This window comes from Podarcis muralis, chromosome 10 (genome assembly GCF_964188315.1).
Source record: "Podarcis muralis chromosome 10, rPodMur119.hap1.1, whole genome shotgun sequence".
Taxonomy (NCBI): domain Eukaryota; kingdom Metazoa; phylum Chordata; class Lepidosauria; order Squamata; family Lacertidae; genus Podarcis; species Podarcis muralis.
The window spans coordinates 55,091,846-55,117,921 of NC_135664.1; the positions used below are offsets into that span (position 1 = coordinate 55,091,846).

At 45.5% G+C, this 26,076-nt stretch overlaps 1 protein-coding gene across 2 annotated transcripts in view; it reads left to right on the top strand.

Moving 5' to 3' along the window:
• The window catches only part of TMEM178B (transmembrane protein 178B), a 270,411-nt gene that overhangs the window by 221,004 nt on the left and 23,331 nt on the right, over positions 1-26,076 (top strand). For both annotated transcript variants that reach the window (XM_028746230.2, XM_028746231.2), the window contains one exon: positions 15,216-15,353. In XM_028746230.2, the coding sequence (XP_028602063.1) occupies positions 15,216-15,353 (138 nt within the window). The remainder of the gene's footprint in view (positions 1-15,215; positions 15,354-26,076) is intronic.

Below are 26,076 nucleotides of genomic sequence, written 5' to 3' on the forward strand. Positions count from 1 at the left end.
AGGAATCTCAGTGGTACCTCTGGTTACATACTTAATTCGTTCCAGAGGTCCGTTCTGAACCTGAAACTGTTCTTAACCTGAAACACCACTTTAGCTAATGGGGCCTCCCGCTGCTGCCGTACCGCCGGAGCACGATTTCTGTTCTCATCCTGAAGCAAAGTTCTTAACCCGAGGTACTATTTCTGGGTCAGGGGAGTCTGTAACCTGAAGCGTATGTAACCTGAAGCCTATGTAACCTGAGGTACCACTGTAATTGATATTGCTTATAATCCACCACAACCACTGATGTCCTCTGAGGGAAGACTTTGGTCTTCTGTTGGTCTTCTCTAGTGACCGGCCTTTAGTGTGGCAGGCCCTGCCCTGTGGAACTCCCTGCCAATAGAAAGGCAGCAGGAACGGCCCTTTGCAACATGAATTCTCTCTTTTTAACCAACTAGTATTTGCTGGCGTTTTGTGGATGTTTTTAACTAAGTCTTTATGGATGCTTTGCTGTGTTTTTTTAATTGTCTAAGTCTCATGCCACCTTTGATATACTGTTAATGGCAGTGTGGGTTATAAATACATCTACCAATCCACCAAACTCCCACACTGGATGGGGCTGATGGGAATGGAACTCCAAAACTTCCAGGGGGCTCCAGGTTGGTGACTGCTGCACAGAGAGTTCTTTAGGAGTGATGCTGTTGATGCCTCCAGCAACGATTGAGCTGCCCAAATGTCACAGAGGACTGTGGCAGGCAGAAAGAGCTCTGATTGCTGCTGGTTGAGCTGGCTAGATATCCTAGAGATGGGCAGTTGGTGTAGAAGGCAGGAGAAGGAAAGCTTTTTTAAAATCTAGGAAAGGAATAAGGAGGAGCCATCAGACCCAGGGTAGCAATGAGGACCTAGGAAAGGAGTGCTGGCCTAGTTAGGGATGGAAGAGAAACTCAATTTAGTTCGCATTTAAAGGTGAATCTGTGTAATTCACACCTTCCAAAACAATATGAGAACTGAAACACAGCCATCCTTCAAAATATGCTTTCCAAATTATGCAATGCAGTTCTCCAGCCAAGTAAGGTGTACAGAAATGCATGTACAAGAGTAAAGTGTGCATATAAATGAATGTATTGGTGAAAATTGCATACAAAACTTAGGAGAAATTCACAGTAGAATGCTGGTGATCTTTCATAGAGAATTTAAAAAACAAACAACAACAAAAACACACACAAACGGATATGGAGAGCTGAACTTAATAAAAATGAGAGACAGGGAGAAAGTGAAATGGAAGGATTTGGCCAGCGCAGGGCATGGCGCAGGAGAATGGAAGGAGAGAATGGTCAAAGGCAGAATTCTGAGGGGAAGCCTGGGAGAGAGAATGGGGAGATGTCTGCAGGACTGGGAGCTGCAGAGATGAGGGGGTGCTCAAATGTTGCTTTGAATGCAACATGTCAGATATTTGGCAGCAGGCTTTCCATGGCCTGTTTGGGGGTGGGTTCTCTTTTTTTAAATTAAAATTTCTTAATCCTAGATCACAAGTCTAAGACCCCAAGATTTCCGTTCCTGTGATCCTGGAATTGCATGGTTTATGAAATTACATAGCCTGGGTGTAGTCACACACACACACACACACACACACACACACACACACACACACACTGCATGTGCCCCCCCCCCCAGCAAACACTTTGGAAAACCTCCCTCCTCTTAAATGATTTACTGCTAGTTGGCATCCATTTGTGGGTGTAGTGCACACAACAAGCATTGACTTGCAAGTCCTTGGAGAGATCTCCTTCTAGTGATAGTGTTAGGCCATGCAGAACCTGATGAGTTACTACTACTGTCCTACGATACGACAGTGATAGTTTCAAGAGGTACCTGTCTTGACTTGATCAGATGCGAATCCAGAGCAAGGCTCTTGCAGGAGGTTGTGTAAACACTCGCTCCCTTTCTTTTGGTCAAGGGTTGCTGACCACCCTACAGCTACAGCTGCTGAGAAGACATCTCAGGCTAGGTTTGTTGGTAGCCCAGGACTTCCTTTCCAAGCCTGCATTTGCAGAGGACCATCAGCTGTGCACAACGAGGTTGTCTTTCTCATTTCTTTTTTCCTTCTTGCTGTATAAAACATCTATGCTGGGATATTTTTACTATTGGTGGTGGTGGTTTTTGATAGTAGTAGTAATAATAATAATAATAATAATAATAATAATAATAATAATAATAATAATAATAAATAATAAATAAATTATTATAATATAAATAATAATAATAATAATAATATTTAATAAGTGGGGTTCCCTCCTGCCCTCCTCCACCTTTCCCCAATTATAATGGATTTGTCTCTTGGCCTGGCACTTACGATTCTACATTCTGTCCGCTTCTGGCAGACCCATGCTTGGGACTATCAAAATGCCATCAGCATCGATCACAAAAGGTTAGCGCTGCGCTGTCGCCAGAAAGTTTATTATCAGGGAAATGATTGGGTTTGGGAGATGGGGAGTGGTGGAGGGCAATAGGAAGCCCATTTCCCACACGTCTGGGACTCACACTGTACATCTTTCCTTGACACCTATAAATTCAGAGGAAACTGACATTTGCGTGGTGACAATCTGGACCAGAATGAAACACAACGCTGAAATCTTGCTTTCATGCATTTGAAAAGGGAGAGAAAATAAGAGCACAGGAAGCTGGTTCGTGTAGTCTACACTGACTGGAAGTGGCTTTCTCAGATTTCAGGAAGGGGGCATGCCTAGTCCTGCCCGGGACCTTCTGGAAATAAAGCAGGTGCTATACCACTGAGTTACGGCTTTCCCCCCTAAATGGGAGCAGATATTTCTATAAAGGGCATTCATGTACAGAAAGAGGATCAAGCTGGTCTTGCTCAATATCTGGGAAGAAGAGCTGCTCTCTCTGTTTAGCCCACATTCAAGGGGAAAGAGGGTGGCTGGTGAAAGCTTCACTTGAAGTTCTGACTGTTCTGGGGATGCACAAAAAAGGCTCTTGCTGCTTTTGTTTATATCTCATCTTCATCTATCTCATTCTAGTTCTTATGCTGATGGAATAATTCTTTGCCAAGGCCAGCTCAAGACATTTTGCTGCCTGAGGCAAAGGACAAAATGGCCCACACCCATTCCATATAGAGTAGCAAATCCTACCTCAATAGCAGCAATGGGGTAGTTATAGATCAGTGGGGTAGTTATAAAAGTGGAGGGCAAGGTGCATGACGCACAGCTCTCTTCTCCAGCAGAAGGGTATGGCCAGGGAGCTCAGGAGGAAGAGCTGAGGGGCAACACATGCCACCTGAGGCAGTTGCCTCAATCTGCCAAAAGGTAGGACCGGCCTGCTCATTGCATGTGGGCTCAGTAATAATGACTCTCTTTTGCAGCCTTAGGCAATTAAGGAACTACTGGCAAGGGAACAGTTGAATGGGTTGGAGCCTTTTCACGTATCAAAGCTAGGAACAAGATGAAGGGCCTCTTAGCCAAGGAACTTGTACCCATCCAAAAGAAGAAGGGGGAAATCAACAGACATGTAGTTGGCCTGGAGTTGCATAACTGGATCACGTAACACACACACACACACCCCGTTCCTCCCACTGTGGTTTCAGGAATGGGTTATACCAATGACATTCAATCTGTTGATTAATTGATTGGTTGAATTTATATTCTGCCCTTCCTCTCAAAGGAGCCTAAGCTAGCGAATAGTCAATAAAACTATTTTTAAAACAATTCCAATCTATTCAAACCATCTAGCACAGCGGTTCTCAACCTGTGCGTCCCCAGATGTTGTTGGACTACAACTCCCATCATCCCTGAGCTCTGGCCTTGCTAGCTAAGGGTGATAGGAGTTGTAGTTCAACAACATCTGGAGACCCACAGGTTGAGAAAGGCTGACTAGCACAAGGATGATCTCTGGACCTTTGGTGGACCACAGTTCCCATTGTCCCTGATCCTTGGCCATGCTGGATGGGGCAAATGGGAGCTGGACTCCAACAACATCTGGAAGGGGGAGCCACAGGTTCCCCAGTTCTGATCTAGCAAGTAGGAAAGATTGTTACTGGGAGGCAGGACAGCACATCACACAATGACAGGACATCACACAATGCCCAGATTGACTTAGAAGAGGGACAGAAACAAGTAGGATGGCAGGGGGAGAATCCAGGCTGAGAAAGCAGGGGTGAAATGCCCAGAATTCCTCTTGTTCTTTCTTTCTGATGATGCAATAAATCCATAATAATGAAGCTCCCCTTGAAGTTCTGGCTGTTCTGGGGATGCATAAAAATAAAAAGGCTCTTGCTGCTTTTGTTTATATCTCATCATCATCTGTCTCATTCTGGTTCTCCAGGGATACCCTTATGCTGATGGAATAGCTCCCTTTGTATATAGCTGCTTACCCAGCTCAAGGGGGGAGGGGCACGGCACAGGAGTTCCTATGGGCTAGATGGATAAGCAAGTAAAGAAGATTGAATTCAGCTTGCTGTGGGGCAGGAAGATGCGTCTTGCTCTAGAGAAGTTTAGATTCAAACAAGTGTAGCATGGGGGCATCTGATTTCACCTTGAAATTCCAGGTGCATATGTAGATAACCTTTCAGTCTGCTCCAGAATACAGCATCAATTCCAGAAGTCTGAAGGCATGTCCACAGTTTTTCCAAAGGTATCCAAAGTGCATCAGATGTGCTTTTGGACCATGAAATGCACAGACACAATCATACCATACATTTAAAGCACACTGGATCACTTTAACAATCCTGGCTTCCCCCAAAGAATCTTGGAAACTGTAGATGATCCCTCACAGAGCTACAGTTCCCAGCACTCTTACTTTTACTTACTTTTAAAGGTGTTCATCAGTACTGTACTGTTATGGCCAGCCATTGATGGCTGGTAAACAGTTTTCCACTGGGAATATGCAGTGCACTTACCACTGATTTCAGGAAGCCAATAATAATAATAATAATAATAATAATAATAATAATAATAATAATAATAAATACCCCATTCACCTGGCTAGGTTTCCCCAGCCACTCTGGGTGGCTCACAACAGAAAATTAAAAACACGATAAAACATCAAACATTAAATACTTCCCTAAACAGGATTGCCTTCAGATGTCTTCTAAAAGTCAGATAGTTTTTTATTTCCTTGACATCTGATGGTAGGGAGTTCCACAGGGCGGGTGCCACTACTGAGAAGGCCCTCTGCCTGGTTCCCTGTAACCTCACTTCTCACAGGGAGGGAACCTCCAGAAGGCCCTCGGAGCTGGACCTCAGTGTCCGGGCTGAACAATGAGGGTGGAGACGCTCCTTAAGGTATACTGGGCCGAGGCCGTTTAGGGCTTTAAAGGTCAGCACCAACACTTTGAACGGTGCTCAGAAACATACTGGGAGCCAATGTAGGTCTTTCAGGACTGGTGTTATATGGTCTTGGCGGCCACTCCCAGTCACCAGTCTAGCTGAAGTTCGAAAACACTGGGCTCGGAATATGAATTGATCCAGCTAGATAAATTTGTGCAAATGGAGAAATGCACTTCCAGATGAGCTCCTCTGCTCCTGAAAACATTTGTCTGCTCTTCACTTTAATTGTGTGCCTATTCTGCACCTGCACAGATTTGCATTCTCAGCCCCCAGAACATACGCAAGGAGAGGCTGCTGTATCAGGCCAGTGGCCCTTCTAGACCAGCATCCTGTTCTCACAGTGACCAACCAAATGCTTGGGAGAAACCTGCAAGCAGGACGCAAGCACAAGGGCACTCTCCTCCCTTCCAGTGGTTTCCACCAGCTGGAACTCAGACGCACTACTGCTTCCAACCACAGCAGGAAAGAGCTGCTGTGCTGGTGTTTGGTTGGCATGTGCTTGCTGATGGTTGAAGCTAACTTGAACTTTTAGAAGTGGGTGTGTAAGTTTCCCATTTGACCATGGCGCCTTGGTCTTCAACTTGGCTTGGAGTTTCCGCATTAGAAAAACACTCATATGCTCTAAGTGGAAGGTATGTCCCATGTAAGCGTGACCTTTTAGAAAAGCGAATCACAAGCCAAGATGCTTGAGGATTGCATGCAGACCTCATTTTTCAGCAAAGTGCAAATGCCGTATAACCTTTCTGCAAATGGTATGAAAACGGAATCAGGAGGATTGCTCAAGATACACTTCATGTGGAAGCAATCCAAATCACCTGGTGGCAATAAAACATCGGACGGAAGTGAAAACAGATTAAAATCCCGGGGGGGGGGGAATGAGAATATCTTTTTCTAGGCACTAAAATCACCTTAAAGTAGGCGCCAGACAAACCTCGCTGGGCAGAGCATTCAAGAATTGGTGTGCCACCATTGAAAAGGCTTTTGGTCCCAGTGACCACATGCTGTTACCTTATCTAGCTGGGGCTCTTAGAAAATGGTCTGCAATATAGATCTTCTGCAGTAGTGGACAGTGTGGTGGGGCAATGGCGTTTCCCTCACCTCCAGACAGCTGAGTAACTGCTCCCAGCCGAGAAGCAGAGGGAGAGGGACAAAGCAGTGGGGAGGTCAACCCAAATGCACCAGCAGGAGTGTCAGATCTGCTCCACTGGCTTGTCTGCACAGCAATGACCTCCCCATTACCTCTCTCCCCCCTTCCCTGTAAAGAGCAGTGACTCAGTTGTCAGGGGGTCAGGTGAGTGCTTTTGCCTCACCACTCTGCCTGCTACTGATCTGAATAGGTACTTGTAAAGAAAGGCAGTCCTTTGGGTCAGCGTCCGAACCGGTCGCTCTACCCTAAAAATGACCTCTGCCCACTGAAATGGACGAGAATGACTAAGTTAGGTCTGTTAATTGCAGTGGGTCTGACTCAAGCAAAGTTGAATACCACCCATACTAAATAAAATTAGTACCCCGGTCTCGACCCACGGAGGGCTTTCAAAGTGAGAAGTAATTGAACCCCCAAACAGGCAAGGAACGGGGAAAGCCATAGCATGCTGGCATCACACGATTGCACCTCTTGCAACTCGATCTGCTCTCAGGTTACCCAAGAGTTAATCTTGTGCGCTTTTGTCCCTGCGGAGCCTGCCCAAGTCTGATGGAGACTCTTGTTCAATTAAGAGCTCGACAGTGAACCCGGAGGTAAAGGCCACCAAATGTATTGCTGTCAGCTTGCAGCATTCAATCTGACCTACATTCTACATTCTGACCTAGAGGTGGGAGACACCAGAGCCCATTACTTGTTCCCCTGGGGCATCCTATTCCCAACCCCCCAACCCCCTTTATTTTCCGAAATGGCAGCCAAGGCCATTGAGGCTCCTGGTTAATTCACTGCTCGGGGACAAAATGTGTGTATCCCTTTTCCTGCTCTATAGGAATGGAAAATAAGGTGGGGGTGGGGGAAGACGAAGACAATTAATGATTGGATTTCCCCCCAGGGATTTCTCCAGTGGAGATGGAATCTCTTGTGTGGCAGAATTAGAGCGAACACCAGGCAGACAGGTGGCCTTTGGTTAACCCTGTGTGGTTGGTTTTCCCCACCCCCATCAGAGTCACTTAATTATGCTGTCCAAAACAAAAACCAGCAGGGGATTCTGCTGAAGCGTTCCAAGAAAATAAGTTGGGAATGATCCCCTTCGTAAGTGGTCAGAAACTCCTCCATTTCACCTTCTCTCTCTCTCTCTCTCTCTCTCTCTCTCTCTCTCTCTCTCTCTTTTTAAAGCCAGGTGTGAGGAGGGGGGCAGAATGAAAATATAGATGTGTGCAGGTTTGTGTCACTGGTGGAGAAATGGCAGGCAGATCAGGTGTTCAGTCAAGCAGGCAGGAAAGTGTCAAATGCCAGGGGACGCACATGAGATGGAGGACAATTCAGTCCAGAAACAAGTCTTGCCTGTTAATACAGACACCTTTCTCCTTCTCATGAGTTTTCTGAGAACAGGGATGTGTTCATACCATCTATTTAAAGCACATTAATTCTCCCAAGCAACCTGGGAGCTGTAGATTACCCATCACAGAGCTGCAGTTCCCAGCACCCTTAAACTACAGTTCTCAGGAGTCTTTGGCGGATGTTGTGTGCTTTAAATGTATAGCTGTGTACGCAGACTAGGGTTTGTGTGTATTTGAAATCTCAGCTCTCAGAGTCTTCCTCAATCCTGATTAGGCTGCAAGTATCAGAAAAGAGGCTGGATGATCATTCATTAGGGATGCTATCTAAAAGAGAGTTAAAGAAGCTCTTGAGATTTGTATGTGTGTGCCAGCAATGCCGCCTAAGTTTTGTGAGGGCCAGGTCCATTTTAAAAAATCCATCAGATGAACTCTCTGTCCATTTTTATTTTTGTATTGCAAAATGGGTTCTTGCATGTTGCTGCATTTGTGTTTTTTCATATATATACTTTGTAGGAACCATATTGTAGGATTGCCATACGTCTGGAATTTCCTGGACATGCCTGGGATTTCAACAGTGAAATTAGCGTCCAGGGTGGAGGTGGAGGTGGGGATTTCAAAAAATTGGCAAAATGTCCAGGTTTTTGCCAACAGAACAAGGAAGAGTGTGTTTGAGTATCACTCTTGTTTGGGAATTCGCCCAGCAAAGCTCAACAACGTTTTGGGTGATTTACCCTCCGAAAAGGTCAACAACTTACGTTTGCAGATTTTTACTTCTTGAAATATGGCAACCCTGCCATATTGGTATCAACGTATGGAAGTCCCCTCTCCCCGCTACTTCATAAACTAAAGGATTGTGCTCATAGTAGGCAGCACCTAGCAGGCAAGGGAATCTGAATTCTGGGCCACTCAGCCCTGGGAAGAATCTGAGTGGCTGAGTCATCAACGCATCCAATGGCTGGATGGCTATTGCCAGATCAGAAGATGGAGAGATGCTGTCTCTCTCCCCTGCTCATCCCCCCCCCCCCCAGCTCTAGGCTGGCAAAGCATAGGGTCCTGGCATGTGCCCACCCAACCATCAATGGGCCAATTTAAGATCTTTGGGCAGCCTTGCTCCTCCCATATTCTGCTCCCAAAGTATACCATTTGGGTATACCAGCTACCACTGGTGGGAACACAATCAGTAGCAGCTCCCCAACAGCCTATGCCTTTTGGTGGGCACAAGAGAGGCTTCCATGGCGTGGAGCCCACCACAAGCAGAGCCATGAAGAGGGACACCTCTGCCCATTCCAAACCCCAGAACGGTCCCAGAAAAATGGGGAGCACATCCCATTTTTCCTCATGAGAGCATGGTAGCCAGTTTTTTTGGGAGCTGCGAATTCACATGGGGTCCCAAAATGTGTGTTTCCTGGGCACCATGCCCCAAAAAAGCACTTTTGGGAGACGGCGGTCTCAGGCAAGTCATGTGACTCATACAGAAGGTGGCATCTCGGTTTCCCCTAATGTCATGTTGGAGGGTATGCCATTCCCTATCACCGCCACCTCCGTTTGAGGTTAGGATTGCTTCCCTTTGTTCTTCACAATAGGTGTAGAAAGTTTTGACCTGGGATATATATGAAGCAGGGACGCGGGTGGCGCTGTGGGTAAAAGCCTCAGCGCCTAGGCCTTGCCGATCGAAAGGTCGGTGGTTCGAATCCCCGCGGCGGGGTGCGCTCCCGTCGTTCGGTCCCAGCACCTGCCAACCTAGCAGTTCGAAAGCACCCCCGGGTGCAAGTAGATAAATAGGTACCGCTTTCTAGCGGGAAGGTAAACGGCGTTTCCGTGTGCGGCTCTGGCTCGCCAGAGCAGCGATGCCACGCTGGCCACGTGACCCGGAAGTGTCTCCAGACAGCACTGGCCCCCGGCCTCTTGAGTGAGATGGGCGCACAACCCTAGAGTCTGTCAAGACTGGCCCGTACGGGCAGGGGTACCTTTACCTTTACCTTTATATATGAAGCAGCTTTTTGCCAGGTCAGAACAACTATCCACTTAACCGGAGATAATTTCCAGCACGTAAAGCATTAGTGCTACTGTTGAGCTGTGACGCTTTCCCAACAGCAATAAAGCAATAATGTTTTTTTCAACAAAGAACAATGCTTATTGCCGCGGGCACAGGCCAGAGGGAAAGTGCCCAAATATTGAAGCCAAAGGCTCGTTCTCTTGATTTATGGATTTATCGATTGAAAATGTATAAATCACCCTTCATCGCAAAATGGATTTCGGGGCAGCAGTATACCGAGAAGTTTAAAATTACAAAAACATTGCAAACCCAGACCAACAATGCAGTTGTGTTAAGAGGAATGAAACCATCCGAGCGGCTCAAAATAGCATAATCTAAAATGCCTGGGAAAAGAAAGAAAGTCTTAACCTGGCGCCAAGAAAAATACAGAGTAGGTTCCAAATGTATCTCCCTTGGAAGGTCATTCTGTAGTTGGGGCAACTACAGAGAGGCCAAAGATTTCAATCTTTTACTGCCGTTTACTGAATAATGTTCCTTTCTTTATAGCCTCCCCAGATAGTGCAATCCTATGCATGTTTACTCATAACTCATAAGTTCCATAGAGTTCAGTGGACCTAAGGCTGTCTTACCTCACTTACCTGGGAGATAGGGCTGTTCATAGATGGTTGCTATTTTTGCATGGGAGTCAGTCCATATTGGAAAATTCAGGTTGCACAGTTATAGTTGATGAGAAGTTCTTGCACAGCAGTTCCCCAAAATACCGGACTCTTCTGCAATAAGGAAAGTAAAGGGGAGATACCCTTGCTTTGATGCAACATCATTTAGCCTACCTGCAAACAACAACAACAACAACAACAACCCAGATTGATGGTCGTTGTGTACCTGATGTAATCTGATCTCCCTGCAAACAAATCAGGATGAATGCTCAAAAAATAGCCCATAGGTTTAGGATTGCAGCCTTACTCCCTGGTTCATGTAGGGTTGCCATATTTCAAAAAGTGCCATTTTTGAGCTTTTTTTTTTTTTTAATGGCAAAAATGACACTGCCAACACAGCTTGCTGTACGTCCAGATTTCCCCAGATATTTTGCCGATTTCCACCAGGACACTGCATCCAGCTACAGTATTCTGAATATGTCTGGACACATGGCAACCCTAGTTAACGTGAACAGGACTGCAGCTTAAAACTCTTGACAATTGTGTAATTTCCTGTGTCGCTCTTCTCTTTTCCATGTCAATTTTAATACACTTCTAATTTCATCACTCTCTCTTTTTGAAGAAAAATACATTCAATCATCTGTAGGACAAAGCAAATGGAGATGCTTTTCACATTGCTATACATTTCTTCTCACTTTTAAATGGCATCGATTTAAATGCAGATTTTGTGCGTGGAGCTTGGAAGCAGGGGCTTTCAATTTAAATGTTAATAGAAGAGTAAACTTGAAAATAATAATAAAAAAGATCTTTGTGAGAAAGATCACTTCCTTGCTGTAGTTGATATATTTCTATGCTGGCCCTTCTTTTCTTGTACTCCCACTGGCAACCGGCCCTGTATTAAATGGTCTTCACACGCACACACAAATTAAAATAAGAATGTACCTTTGGAAATGCCTAAATTAAAGTGTTTAATGCCAGAGTCTGCAGGAGGCCTGAGCAGAGACCTGAGGGGCTGATAACGCAGAGATCTCATCCTTCAATCTCTAGCTTGTTCCTTAACAGCCCATTCATCAAAAATAGCTGTTCCTAAAGCTCTATATGATTATTTTGAGGTTGATGCAGCATAATGTTCTGGTAGGAGGGAGATAAGAGAATATTTGCTCACACAGGCTTGCCGAACCTTCCCTTGATTAAAGGCAGCTCCACAGTGCAGGCCCTACCATTAGGCAGAGGGAGGTGGCTGCCTTGGAGGCAAATCCTGAGGGGGCTGGCAGTGGCAGCAAGATGTTGGAAGACAGAGTGTCCGCCCTCTGTCACCCCTGGCTAGCCTCAGGTATAATAGAGGATGCCATCCCATCAGCTGTGCCAAAGTAAGACCCATCTGCTAGTCCAGTCTGCTTCTGTACATCATATGGTGAGGAAGGTGCAATCTTGGCCTTTGCCTCAGGCAGCAAAATGTCTTGGGCTGTTTCTGGACAACCAGAGAGATTTAAGTGGATATAGATGTAGGGCGGAGTGAGGGAAGAATGTGAATTGAGATCTACGGATCAATCACTAGCTCATGGCTGACCCTTGGGGGCCAGTGTGCCCACCAATACCTCTGACAGTGACCAGGAATGGTCTCAGTAAGCATCTCCTCAAAAATCTTCAATGCATAAAAGACTGTTTGCTCCTCCAGCTCAGTTCCTGTTTGGGAGGTGCCCAAGCAATTTTATGGCCTTATCCCTTTTTCTACTCTTTTAGACTCAGAAGCCATTATGCCACACCCTATGGCAGCCATGATGTATTATGCCATGCACACATGGTGGCCATTTTGTGTTAGGGAACAGGCTCACCCTGGCAACCATTTTGTGGCTGGTGCCTACCATGCTCACTCATACTTCCAAATGTACCCACTAGCTGAATGGGGCTGAATGAGATTATTTATAGTAGGTTGGCAAGGATTTCCAGCTCCCACTTGTCCTCAGGCAGAGTGCTCTCTCACATTGGCAAGTATCTGATTTGTAATCTGGATACGCTGGGATACATCTGCTTATAGAGGATGTGCTCTTCTGATGCACCAATGTGGGAAGCTGCCCCTGAGGAGCTCCAAAGTGGGTAGAAGACTAGCTATGCATTTGGACAACTCTCAAGATACCATAACCACATTCTACACAATGCTTTGTGAGATCAAGGTTTACATCTATGGTTGGATACAACTCGATGCCATTTTGAATTAAGATGGAGGACTGGACTTTTCAAAACTGCACTGATTTTAAGCACTGATTTCAAAACTGCACCGATGTTTTGGTTCTTAGAATTCCCTAGGAATGCCAGGCAGGAGGCAGGTGTTATTTCTTGACTTTATTTCATTTGGTCTGGAGTCTATGGCAACAGCTCATCAAGGAGCCAAGGGACTCAGATGTCTGGGAAACCCTGGATTAAATTATGAGGGGAGCAGAAGCCACAAGTTAGTGATGGAGGAGAGACCTTCAAACAGCTAAGGGGAGCTGCTCTAACTCTGCATCCTGATGGGGCGTCTCCTTGTTTTCCTTGCCCCAGTCACCACTCGAACTGCTGTGTTCAGCTGGAAAGAGGAAGTGCTGATTAAACTGTATTGGGACTTCTCGGCTGAGAGACCCGCGGGATTTCTCCAAGTCCTGCGATGCCATGTTAGCAGAGAAGGCACACTTCTTTTCTAGTCTGACCTCCTTCTTCCTAAATAGCTGTAGGGTGCTGATTCAGCGCTGTGCTGCTGTACATACACATTCATTTCCCATTGGAGGAATTGCTTTGAATAGACTCATCCTCAGTGCTGACATTTCTGAGCGGGCTGTTATGACATGGGAGGAAGGCTGGCCAGATTGCATCCGACAACTAAGAGCAATTCAGACAACCAGCTCACATCCCCTCTTTCACACCACTGCCATTTGCAAGCACTGCCCACAGGCCAGGAAATGGCAACAAACAGAAAGATTCTCTTTCTGGCATGTCTGATCATTAATTTGTTTATTTAAAATGAATGCTCATAAATAAAGCATTTGGCATAGGGAGGCAATATGTTACTTGCCACCCCCACCCCCAATCTTTCTGTAAATGGAGCAATAAATACCCCTTAAGACCTGTCGAAAGATGGATAGTCTATAATAGCCAGATGATGTGTGTCACTAGGAGCTGAGATGATCCAAGAAGTCTTACAAGAAGACTTGGTTTTTCTTTTGAGCAATTGTCAATCAAATTATTATTATTATTATTATTATTATTATTATTATTATTATTATTTTAAAAACTGGCTTTTATACATTTTAGTTGCTTTTCAGCTGTCATGTATTTTATTTCCTGTTGTTCAGAGGTCATTTTGTTTAGCTGCTTACTATATTTTTCGGCCAATAATGCGAGATGATCGCCGCAACCCCAGAGTCGGCCACGACTGGACCTAATGGTCAGGGGTCCCTTTACCTATATTTTACAATGTGGCATTTCCCTTGTGATTTGGTAGGAGATTTTTATGTGTGGTGTTTTATTTTGGTGTTAAGAAAAATGCTCTGTTTATTTATTATTTTATTTTTATTTATTTATTTTATATACCGCCCTATGCCCCGAGGTCTCGGCTTAGTTGTTTATTGTTTAGTTGTTCGTTGCATTTTATAGGATTTTGAAATTATTGGGGGGGGGGGTGTTGTTGTTTATGGCATATGCCTTTCATTCAAGATGCTGCAACTTATATTGTAAACTACTTAGAGATTTGTTTAAATACAATAGGTGGAAATTACTCATTCTCCCTAATACACACACACACACAAACACACACACACACACACACACATACATGACAGGGGGCAAGTGAGGTCTGTCTGGAAGCAGCAACCACAAGTACAAGCCTTTAGCTTCTTAGGGTGGGACTGAAGGCATCAGACACAGAGAGCTCCCTGCAACAATCTGAAGGCGCCATCATTCCACCCTAAAAATCTGACAGGGAAGCAGTATGTGTTGGAGTGGCTTTAAGAGGCAAAACCTATGCTCAACATGTGAGTAAATCATATATCGCAAAGTTCCAGCCAGTTTCAAGTATCCTCCATTCCAAATGTGTACATTCTACACTCCTGGAATTTTCACTGCTCGAAGACTTGGGGTATATGAGCAAGCAATGATAGTGATAAAGTCATTTTCATGCGGTCAGTTATCTCTCTCAAATGGTTTTCTTTTGCGGAAGTAATCAACTTTTCTCTGTGGTGCTAAATAAGAAATACCGTATTTTTCGCTCCATAAGACGCTCCTGACCATAAGACGCACTTCGTTTTTAGAGGGAGAAAGAAAGAAAAAAAGTTCTGCACGGACCATGTAAGCGGCTCTCGCTTTTCTTGCTTTAAAGCAAGCAAAGCGAGAGCCGCTTACATGGCTTCTCTCCCGCTTTGCGCAGCTCTCACTTTGCTTGCTCCTCCCACCTCGCTGTAAAAGAGGAGGAGGAGACACCGGGACAGGTGCTTTGCTTGCTTTACAGCGAGGCGGGAGGAGAGATGGGCAAGCAAAGTGAGACCTGCGCAAAGCGGGAGAGAAGCCATGTAAGTGGCTCTCGCTTTGTTTGTTCCCGTCCGTCCCTCCTCCCACTTCGCTGTACCCTCCTCATTCCCCCCCCCTTCCTGTCTGCAAAAGAGCTCTGCCTAACTTGAAAAGAACAGATTTTGCAGCTGCTCAGAGTGAGACTGGGATCTGTAGTTCCCTTAACAGCAATGAAACAAACCATGAGCGCTATTAACAATATGTCTCTTTTTCGTGTTGCAGACTTGCGCAGAATGACAGCAGGCTTCATGGGCATGGCTGTGGCCATCATCCTCTTCGGATGGATTATCGGGGTGCTGGGCTGCTGCTGGGATCGAGGCCTTATGCAGTATGTGGCAGGACTTCTCTTCCTCATGGGAGGTAAGGGGGAAAGAGGTTGCCATGAAATGCCATTTTGCTTCTCCACATCTCCATTTTGTAGGAGCTGCTTCCTTTCAAAGTACCGGGGGGACTGTGTCCCAGTTCTGCCATTGCATTAATGCCAATCAGCAGCAACTTGTTAAAAATCTGGTACCACAAGCAGTTCCTGAATTTATATAGCACTTTTCCTAAGGGCTCGATTCACTTGCATTATGTCAGTAATCCTGACAAGGTCATCTGAAGAAGGGCTAGGTAGACTTCAAGCCTGTGCTATCCATGTTGTGGTTGTTGTTTACAAGATCCATCAACCACAGGCAGTTGAAATATAGTGTTTGGGGTAAGGGTGCGGGCATGTCAGAATTAAGGAACAGGACTAAGCCCAGTACACCCCAAATCCACACCTTATTTTCCTCTTGTTAACAAGGACACCAGCCAGGAATACCAGAGCAAAACAGCAACCAGTAGGCTTGGTCTTTATTGAAGACTGTCGCAACAGGACTCCCAAGGTGGAACAAGATGGAAGCCCCGAACAAAAGAGCCCCCAAACTTTTTGACTGCTAATCCCCATGTTACACCCCCTCCCAAACTACATCACTAATACATCACAGTTGCATCATGAAAGGGGAGGTCTGGTGTCAGTAATCTGAGCATCCTGGACCCTGCCCCATGGTTCTCCTTGCCCTCCACCAAACACCCATCAAGTGTAACAAAAGAGATATTTCCATTTCCCTGTTTCCCAGCCAAGTTAATCACACCCTTTTGTCTTCATCTGGCTTTGTTATTTCTGGAATGGCTACCTGTCTGGCACTCAGGTATCAGGATGCCAGGAATTATCACTCAGGCAGAGGGGCTGCTGAGTAGCTGAGCTCACATGTCTATATGAATTTCTGAAGTTTTCCCAGTGAGCCAGTACATAGATACATTTATCAGTGAATTGTTACATTTGGTATCGTGCAGCAAAGGCCCTTCGAATAGATAGGAAGAAACTGTGATGGGGTGTTTTGTGGGGACAAATCACAAAAGTCACAAAAGCGATTGTGCTGGTTTTGGTAGTGAACACTCGTAAGTTTCCTTCCTGCCAGCAGTCTGATTTGGAAAACAAATAAAGCTTTATCTTGATAGTATTGCTAAACAACTGGGATTCAGAGTCCTTTTTCAATCTACTACAAGTTACTTAAAGTGCTACCAGTCAAGCCTCTGTGTGTCTCCTTCTCTCCCCCTCTTCTGCTCCTGGCCACATGTTTAAGACCCAAATTCAACACCCAAATTCAGTTTGGGTCCTAGATCCAGGTTAAGCTGGCCCTGGCTCATCCTTAGTTAAATCAGGGCTGTAGCAAATTGCTATCTTGGGCTTCAGATAGAATCCAGTTGGGCATGCCATACACTGGATTCTACTCAGTATATTTGTCAAGGTGACAGATGGGTGGGTTGGGTTGTGACTTAGAGATGAAGGCTTTAGATTTAAACAAGGGCATGTTGACATTATGTTGCAATGGATTTGTTGTTGTTTTTTAAAAAATCCTTTAAGGAAGAGTATCATAGCTGTCAACCGTCCCTTATTTGGCGGGAAACTCCCTTATCCCAGCGCCGTGTCCCACTGCTGTCCCTTATTGATGATGTCCCTTAAATTACCCGGGTTTCATGCTCGGGAGGGAAGCAGCGGCTCGGGGTCCTCCGCCGTGCAAGAGAGTGTGCGCTGACGCCGTCGTCCTGGCACAAGGAGTTCCATCAGCCCTTCTCCGCCCGAGGGGGGGGGGAGGGAGAGAGACTCTCGCCCACGCCGCCCGCGAGCCCGGAGGCGGCAGCGGTGGTGGCAGCTGAGGAGGTGGCCTGAGGGAGGAGGAAGAGGAGGGACGCAGAAGGGTGGCGCTTCAGTGGCCGCCGTGGCACCGCAACCGCCTCATGCTGGATTGTCAATCCTACCAATGTATGTAACTCTTTACAGTAGCAAAATCCCTTATTTTGGCTGCTGATCCCTTATTTTCGAGGCTGCTGGTCCATTATTTTCAAATCTGTAAGTTGACAGCTATGAAGAGGATGCACTTCTGTTTAGCACCCTCACAAAACTACCATTTCCTTGACTACTCAAGAAAAGCCACGGCAAACTTATTTAAAACTGGTTTAAGTTGGTTGGTTTCAATGGAACACAGTCTCACGTAAGCATATAGGGTGGCAGTCTAAATCATCTATAACTGAACTAGGTTGAAACGAGACATTTTGAGGAGGGGGGGTTGTCTGTGTGTTTTAAATAAAAGGGGCTGCCATTAATTTTTTGGTGTTGTAAAACAAGCTGGCGTGCCTCAAAATGGTATTGTGAGAATCGAGGCCTTCAAAACATGAATGTCGTGAAAGAAAGTTGAAAGTGATCCTTCCTTTGTAGCTCTGAGTAGTTTTATAATAAGACCAAATTTAAGCTGCACTTTTATGTTTAAACAACAGCCAGCGACTAGATAAAGATCTTTTAATCGATTAACTGTCTGGCTTTTTACTGCTTAATCAACTAATCACATATTGCTGTGCCGCAGTAATCATCCTTTTTCTGAGGATCTTGACTGAAGGTGACAGTTTCTTATTGGGACTCGGTCTTAAAGCAAACAATCTTCTCCTCATTGCTAATCTTTATTTTCTTAACTTGTGAAACAGGGAGTGCTGTGTTTCTCTGAGATGTCTTCAAGAAACAAGTAAAAGTGACAGTGCTATAATTCTTTCCCCCCAACTAACCTAAGTTGCTCAATGAGATTTTTAAACCCACCAGTCCAAAGATGCACACGGCACCTTGTTCACAATTATCAGTAGTGCTTTTTCACTGCCTTAGTACCTCTGCCGAAACATTTGGCAGGGAATAGAATCCACAAAGTTTTCTTGGTCTGAACAAAATTAACTTTTTGGAGAACCAAAGGGAGCTTGCTCCAAAGTGCAGTAATTTGAATAACCGGCTTCCTTTTTAATTCTTGTATTAAAGCTTGCAGTCCTGATTGGGCAGTTTTGACACTTCATTTGCATAAATAGCTAATGAGGCGTGAACTCTCCTTAGCTTATCTCAGTTTTTGCAAGCTTTCCTTGTGAGTGCTCAGAAAAACCCTGTGAAGTCTTTTTAAAGTATTCATAAGGAGAATTAGGGAGAAAAGAGGATGAATGTCCCGTCCACCAGTTCTTCTTTCCCAAGCTCAAAACTCTTACCCTTGAGACAAGGGGGGGGGGTGTCAGTAAATGGTGGCAGAGAGGGCACACTGGGGACATGATAGTTCTTACTGTCATTTCATGCTGGGGAGCATGGGATCTGTTGTTCCTTCTCCCTCCTGAACTGAATTAGAAGCCAGAGGAAACTACAAATCCCATTCTCCCCAGAAGGTAATTGTTGTTGTTTAGTCGTGTCCGACTCTTCGTGACCCCATGGACCAGAGCACGCCAGGCACTCCTGTCTTCCACTGCCTCCCGCAGTTTGGTCAAACTCATGTTTGTAGCTTCGAGAACACTGTCCAACCATCTCGTCCTCTGTCGTCCCCTTCTCCTTGTGCCCTCCATCTTTCCCAACATCAGGGTCTTTTCCAGGGAGTCTTCTCTTCTCATGAAGTGGCCAAAGTACTGGAGCCTCAACTTCAGGATCTGTCCTTCCACTGAGCACTCAGGGCTGATTTCCTTAAGAATGGAGAGGTTTGATCTTCTTGCAGTCCATGGGACTCTCAATAGTCTCCTCCAACACCATAATTCAAAAGCATCAATTCTTTGGCGATCAGCCTTCTTTATGGTCCAGCTCTCACTTCCATACATCACTACAGGGAAAACCATAGCTTTTACTATACGGACCTTTTACTATACGGACCAGAAGGTAATAATGCACCTTTAATTTCCAGATTAGGAAAGGTCTGGTTTCTAGTTTAGAAGAATGGGTAGGTAGTACTAGGGGTAGGGATGGTGGAGAATTTTTATTCAGTTTGCAGTTAAAGGCAAACCTAGCTAATCTGCACTTTATTAAACAAAGAGAGTGTAAGCAAAGATTTCAAAATTTGCACTTCTCTGAATTTTGCAATTCTGTTATCCAGCCAAACAATGTGTACAAGGACGCATATAACAGAGTAAACATATAAAGATGCAGTACATTTGCACATTGGGCAAAATTGCATACAAACAAGGATAAAGTCACACTGATGAATTTCATGAAGATAAATAATAAGTTTCCATTAATTTTTTTTTAAACAAATTGCAAACTGCTATGGAAATGAATTTAAGGCTGTGGGGGTGAGAAAATGAAATTGGCAGATTAGCCCATTCCCTAAATAGGAGTTAATTTCGCAGTGAACTTACCCTAAATGCAAAGGGATCTAGACCCAATTTGCAGGGGGTGGGGGTGGGGTTGAGGCTTTTTAAATGAGGGAAGTTCTGAACTCTTCCAATTCAAACTTTCCCCTCATCAGTACGAAAAGTTGCTCATGCAAGCTGTGCACTTGAGCAAGCAACATTTCCTGCTTGTCCTGACCCCATGAGCAGTCAGGATGTGGCCCTGGTAGCAGAATCCAGCTTCGTGAGAATCTAAGCTTCTATTCTTAATAATAATTTTATAAGCAGGCTTCCGGCTCCTGCGGTTGCCAAGATATGCTTGAAAATGTGTGGGCAATGCCTGGCAAAATCTCAGGCTCCGCAGGCACGACTGTGCAAAATTTCTCGTGCTTGGAGTTGGAGATAGGGCTTTGGTGCTTTGTATAGTTTCTTACCCGCCCTGACAAGTAGGAAAAGAACAGAATAAATGGCATAAAATAGAAGGGGGGGAAGTGGACTGGATTATGCAAATTGGCTCAAATTGAATAATGCTCAAGCCACAATATTCAGCTGTGACTGATTCTTTGTACAGAATCTGGATTATGCACCTCTCTCTCTCTCTCTCTCTCTCTCTCTCTCTCTCTCTCTCTATATATATATATATATATATATATGAGCAGACACAGTCCTGAGAGAGATATCAGATGAGTCTCAGCATACACCCACAAGCAGGAACTTCCACCTTGATCGTGGATGCTGCCACTGCATTTCTGGAAGTAATGCTCTCCTCTGGTTCCTTGAGCATGTTTCCTTGCTTGCATGAGCAGACTGCTAACCTGAGCATTTATTCGTACAAATGGGGCAGCAAACAGGCCATCAGAACTATTTCGCAGCTTAATCACTCTTGTCCTCTTTGTGCTTTGTAAACTATTTGCTCAGACTCTGCCTTCTTTACTGCTGATTTGTGCAACTTGCTTTGGAAGCACTGCTGTGAGTGTGTGCGTGGGGCTGCTGATGCCAAGGTTGCAGGTTTGATCCCCTATGGGGCAGCTGCATATTCTTGCATTGCAGGGGGTTGGACTAGATGATCCTCAGGGTCCCTTCCATCTCTACAATTTTATGATTCTCCTATGAAATTTAAATAAAGAAATGTGGGGCCTGATCTCACCCAGAGATCTTCATAAACTATGCAGCCCCTTAGTTTGAAAGGCAGCCCTGGAAATTGCCTGCCTGTTGCAGAGCTGTCATTAGCCTCTGACACCGACTTTTATTTCCACCACCTCTCAGTTCATTCTAACTCTAGAGCCCAAAGCTCAGGGGTCAAATAATGATTTTAAAAATAATGCTAAACCAGGCAAAAACTGAGACATCTCTATTGCAGCTATTAATATTGTGCCGCTTGAAGCAATTGGTTGCATGAAAAACTGACTCCTTTTGGAAATAGAAATTGACCAGACCCATAATTGTGATTCAAAGCTTTACTAACCAGAACTTAGTCTCACACAACAGGTACAAAACAATCAATGATACATCCAGAAAGTTGTGGAAAACATATGCATATTCAAGCATAGGTTCTTCTTCTTAAATATGTAACATAATTACGATCAGAGCAAAAAAATCAAAGCTCTGTCTCTCCCATAGCCTGCCTTCCAGATTAAGGCTATTTGCTCCTGGACAGGCATCCATATCACATCCTTTGTTTTCTTCCGCTTCCAGAGAAAGACTCAAAGGCAAGATGGAGATTTGCAATGGAATACGCTCACATGATTTAAAGTTAAACACCACATGAGAGCTGGCAGAGAACACCAACAGTTAACTATCAACCTGTTAGAGCTCAGAGGGGGCTTCAGTATAGCCCAATTGAATTTTCCAGTGTTAAACCTTCAGCAATACATACACAGGCATTCTCCAGTTCAGTGTGCAATTAAACAATAGTACTTAAGGTAAAGGTAAAGGTACCCCTGCCCGTACGGGCCAGTCTTGACAGACTCTGGGGTTGTGCGCCCATCTCACTTAAGAGGCCAGGGGCCAGTGCTGTCCGGAGACACTTCCGGGTCACGTGGCCAGCGTGACAAAGCTGCATCTGGCGAGCCAGCGCAGCACACAGAAACGCCGTTTACCTTCCCGCCAGTAAGCGGTCCCTATTTATCTACTTGCACCCGGGGGTGCTTTCGAACTGCTAGGTTGGCAGGCGCTGGGACCGAGCAACGGGAGCTCACCCCGCCACGGGGATTCGAACCGCCGACCTTTCGATCGGCAAGCCCTAGGCGCTGAGGCTTTTACCCACAGTGCCACCCGCGTCCCTCAAGAACAAACAAACAATAGTACTTAACAATCTACAATTCGCAAGTATCATCACAGTCCCTCATGTCAAAAGAGAAATGTTTATAGGAAGTAAACTCTGGAATCAGACCAGGGGCTTGATGGGGAAAGTGGATCCTCTAATCAGGCATGACCTTGTGGGCCTGGCCACACCTCTAGGGTCAGAGTTTTGATATTTGAGACATAGCAGGTCCAACACATAGGAATGCAGGAAGTGGCCTTATACCATTGTCTGCACTGACTGACACCACTTCTCCAGAGTTTCAGGTAGGAGTCACTCCCAACCCTACCTAGAGATGCTGGGGATTGAACCTGGGACCTTTTGCATGCGAAGCAGATTCTCTACCACTGAGCTACAGCACTTCCATATGCAGAGAGATGGGCCATTGGTACATTTCAACAACCCAAGATGAGCCAGGAAGTAAGAATTGGGAGAGTTTCCCCTTAGTGAGAGTTACATAGGTTGCTCTGTAATGGGGGAGTTGGACCATTGTGCCAACTACATAATATGTTTAAGACTTCAGTGATGTATTTGATTTAGAACTTGTGATGGGGGGGGCTAGCACTACACAAAAATCAATAAGAACACAAGTCAAATGAATTAGAAATTGGGTAAATGGTAGGTTCCCAAACGTAACTGTTAACAGGGAAATTATCATTAAATGGAAATGTTGCGCAGACATCAATTCTTGACCCAGCGCTATTCAATATCCTTGCCAGCCATCTGGAAGAAAATAGAAAATCATTGCAGATAATAAACACAGGGAGTGGTGGGATGGCAAAGAATGACAACAATGTCAATTCTACAAAATGAACTGAGTTGTTAAGTGAGCTTATCAAATTCAAGGAGCGGGGATTTTAATACAGCACGAAAGTTGGGCTAAGAGCAGCAAAGAATGTAATGGCCATTCAGTGATTTTGCTATGTCTCATGTGGACCACAGACCCGTAGCAGAAGTTGAGACATTGCAGTTACTCAATGGCAAAGTCCCAGAGATACCATTTGGAGAAATTAGCCAAGGAAAGAGGATTGATTCCACACACACAAGACAAAGAGCAGAAGCAAGACTTGCGCTTGTGTGTGCATCCACACAAACATGCATACCCCTTGAGCTTCATGCTAATGAAAACCTACCCCCATGAATACCTCTAGAAGTAGCCTCAGTTTCCCAACCTCTCTCTGCACATTTTCTGAGACCTCCATCTGCAGGTCATAGCTCATGTTGAAGGTTTAAATGCACTGAAGCAGAATTCTCCGCTTCAAGCATTTGTCTTTGACCAGAATTGGCTCTTCATCTTGATGGGGCTATCCATTGCTTGGTGTCCCTTGTAGCACTGGAAATGAAGGCCTATTAGAATGCAGACAGCCATTTAGAGAATTAGCATAATGTGAAACTAATGGTGATGATAGACACATCATCAGGAATCGTATACATAACCTCATTAGCTGTCTTGCGTCGGAGACAGAGGCAGGCGTTTGGAAGGTTGTTTGGGGCACCCTACAATCCCTACTGTTAGTAAAGGTGTTCTAGGCCCATCAAATCCCTCCCACTCCTCCTTATCCCCCTCCCAAAAGACTGCCCCACGGATAACACAGGTGCATTAACCTTCCCCTTTAGGGTAACTAAAACGAACAAATGCAAGGCGACTGTTGATTTTGGAAAGGATGGCATTAAGAGGTTGTGGGTGGTGGGAGAAGCCAAGATGCATAGCCTTCTTCTCTCCATCCCAACAAACCCCTGCATCCATTGTGGGGGGATCTGACCGCATGAAATGCAGTTGACATAACCTCATTAGCTGTCTTGCGTCGGGGACAGAGGCAGGCGTTTGGAAGGTTGTTTGGGGCACCCTACAATCCCTACTGTTAGTAAAGGTGTTCTAGGCCCATCAAATCCCTCCCACTCCTCCTTATCCCCCTCCCAAAAGACTGCCCCACGGATAACACAGGTGCATTAACCTTCCCCTTTAGGGTAACTAAAACGAACAAATGCAAGGCGACTGTTGATTTTGGAAAGGATGGCATTAAGAGGTTGTGGGTGGTGGGAGAAGCCAAGATGCATAGCCTTCTTCTCTCCATCCCAACAAACCCCTGCATCCATTGTGGGGGGATCTGACCGCATGAAATGCAGTTGACATAACCTCATTAGCTGTCTTGCGTCGGGGACAGAGGCAGGCGTTTGGAAGGTTGTTTGGGGCACCCTACAATCCCTACTGTTAGTAAAGGTGTTCTAGGCCCATCAAATCCCTCCCACTCCTCCTTATCCCCCTCCCAAAAGACTGCCCCACGGATAACACAGGTGCATTAACCTTCCCCTTTAGGGTAACTAAAACGAACAAATGCAAGGCGACTGTTGATTTTGGAAAGGATGGCATTAAGAGGTTGTGGGCGGTGGGAGAAGCCAAGATGCATAGCCTTCTTCTCTCCATCCCAACAAACCCCTGCATCCATTGTGGGGGGATCTGACCGCATGAAATGCAGTTGACTGAAGCCTACATGGAGACTAGAGCTTGGCAACCCTACCATTAGGCAGCTCTCTCCAAGCACCAATCCTGGGTGTGTTCACATGGTTTGTGCCCCAGGGAGGAGACTAGGGTGCTCCCAATGTGGCGGCCTGCCTTCACCCCCGGAGGCGCACTCCGTTGTCTCTGGAGATAGACAGAAGCCAACAACAACATCACATGGACCCTTCCATGTTACCAAAAGGATGTAGAGGGGCCAGAGGGACTGGGTTATTGAGCTCTATGTGGCTTACCCCTGCTCACTGCTGTTGGGGCAAACCACCATGCTGTCTCCATGTGCACACATCCAATGGATGTTGGAAGGAGTTCCACTCACGTACAGAGGTGGCGTTCCTCCATCTGCTGGGTGTGTCCCCTTGGTCAGGATATGTCCTTTCGTGAAAGAGCTCTCCTTGCATATATCTGAATTTTATTTGGAGTAACTCTCCTACGAAGCAACTCTCCTATGAGGAAAGCTTGCAGCAGCTGAGATTTTTTAGCTTAGAGAAAAGGTGTGCAAGAGGCAACGTGATAGGAGTTTATAAAAGGATGCATGACATGGAGAAAGTGGAGAGAGAGAGAGAGAGAGAGAGAGAGAGAGAGAGAGAGAGAGAGAGAGAGGCTTGTAACACTAGAAATCATGGGCATTCAATGTAGGCGAATGTTGGAAGATTCAGGACAGGAAAATCCTCCATACAGTTAACTTGCTACCACGGGAAGTGGTGATGGCCACTGACCTAAATGTCTTTAAAAGAGGATTAGACAAATTCACGGAGAAGAAGGCTGTCAATGGCTATTAGCCATGGTGACTATGCTCTACCTCAATGGTTGGAGGAAGTAATGCTTCTGAATACCAACTGCTGGAAATCAGAGGAAAGGAGAGCACCCTTGCCCTCATGCCCTGCTTATGGGCTTCCCATAGGCATCTAGTTGCCCACTGTAAGATGGGTCACTGGCCTGATCCAGCAGGATCTTCTTACATTCTTAGAGTAGCTATGACAGTGGGCAGCACCTCATGCTGCGGTGAGCTGGGAGCAAACTGCACAGCTCTGTGCCCCCCTTGGCACCTTCATTCAATGTGAGGAGGGTTTTGTGTGTGATCCTCTCTTCTGCCCCTTGCTTCCTGCTTAGGAAGGGTTTGTTTTTGTAGGACTCAGTCCTCAGCTCAGCTTTGAAAAGCAAAGATTCCCTACCAGAAAAAGAGATCCCAATCTTCGGACTGCCTGTGAATTAGAATGGATAATTCCTTCAGCACTCAAGCCAACGTTTTCAGAACGAATGTTAAAATGTTCAACATCTGACAACAGCTGCCATCTCTAGGCTTTGGTGGCTTCCAGATCACATAGAGGCTGCTTTGTTTTTGGATTGGTGCAATAAGACACACACACACACAAACAAACAAACACACATGTGAGCTGATCATAGCCAAATTGACTTCAAATCTCAAAGCAGACAGCTTCTGAAAAATTGATGAATTTTGTTCAGTTGATTTCCTGGCTCTTTCTGCAGAGGCCAGAAAAAGCCAATGATTTGAAGCCTCTTTAATCAGAGGTGAACTTGCTATGTTGACCGTTTGAGGAAGACTTAAACAGGGACAGGGTTACCAGCATCCAGGGTATTCTTGGACAGATCAGACTGCTGCCAGC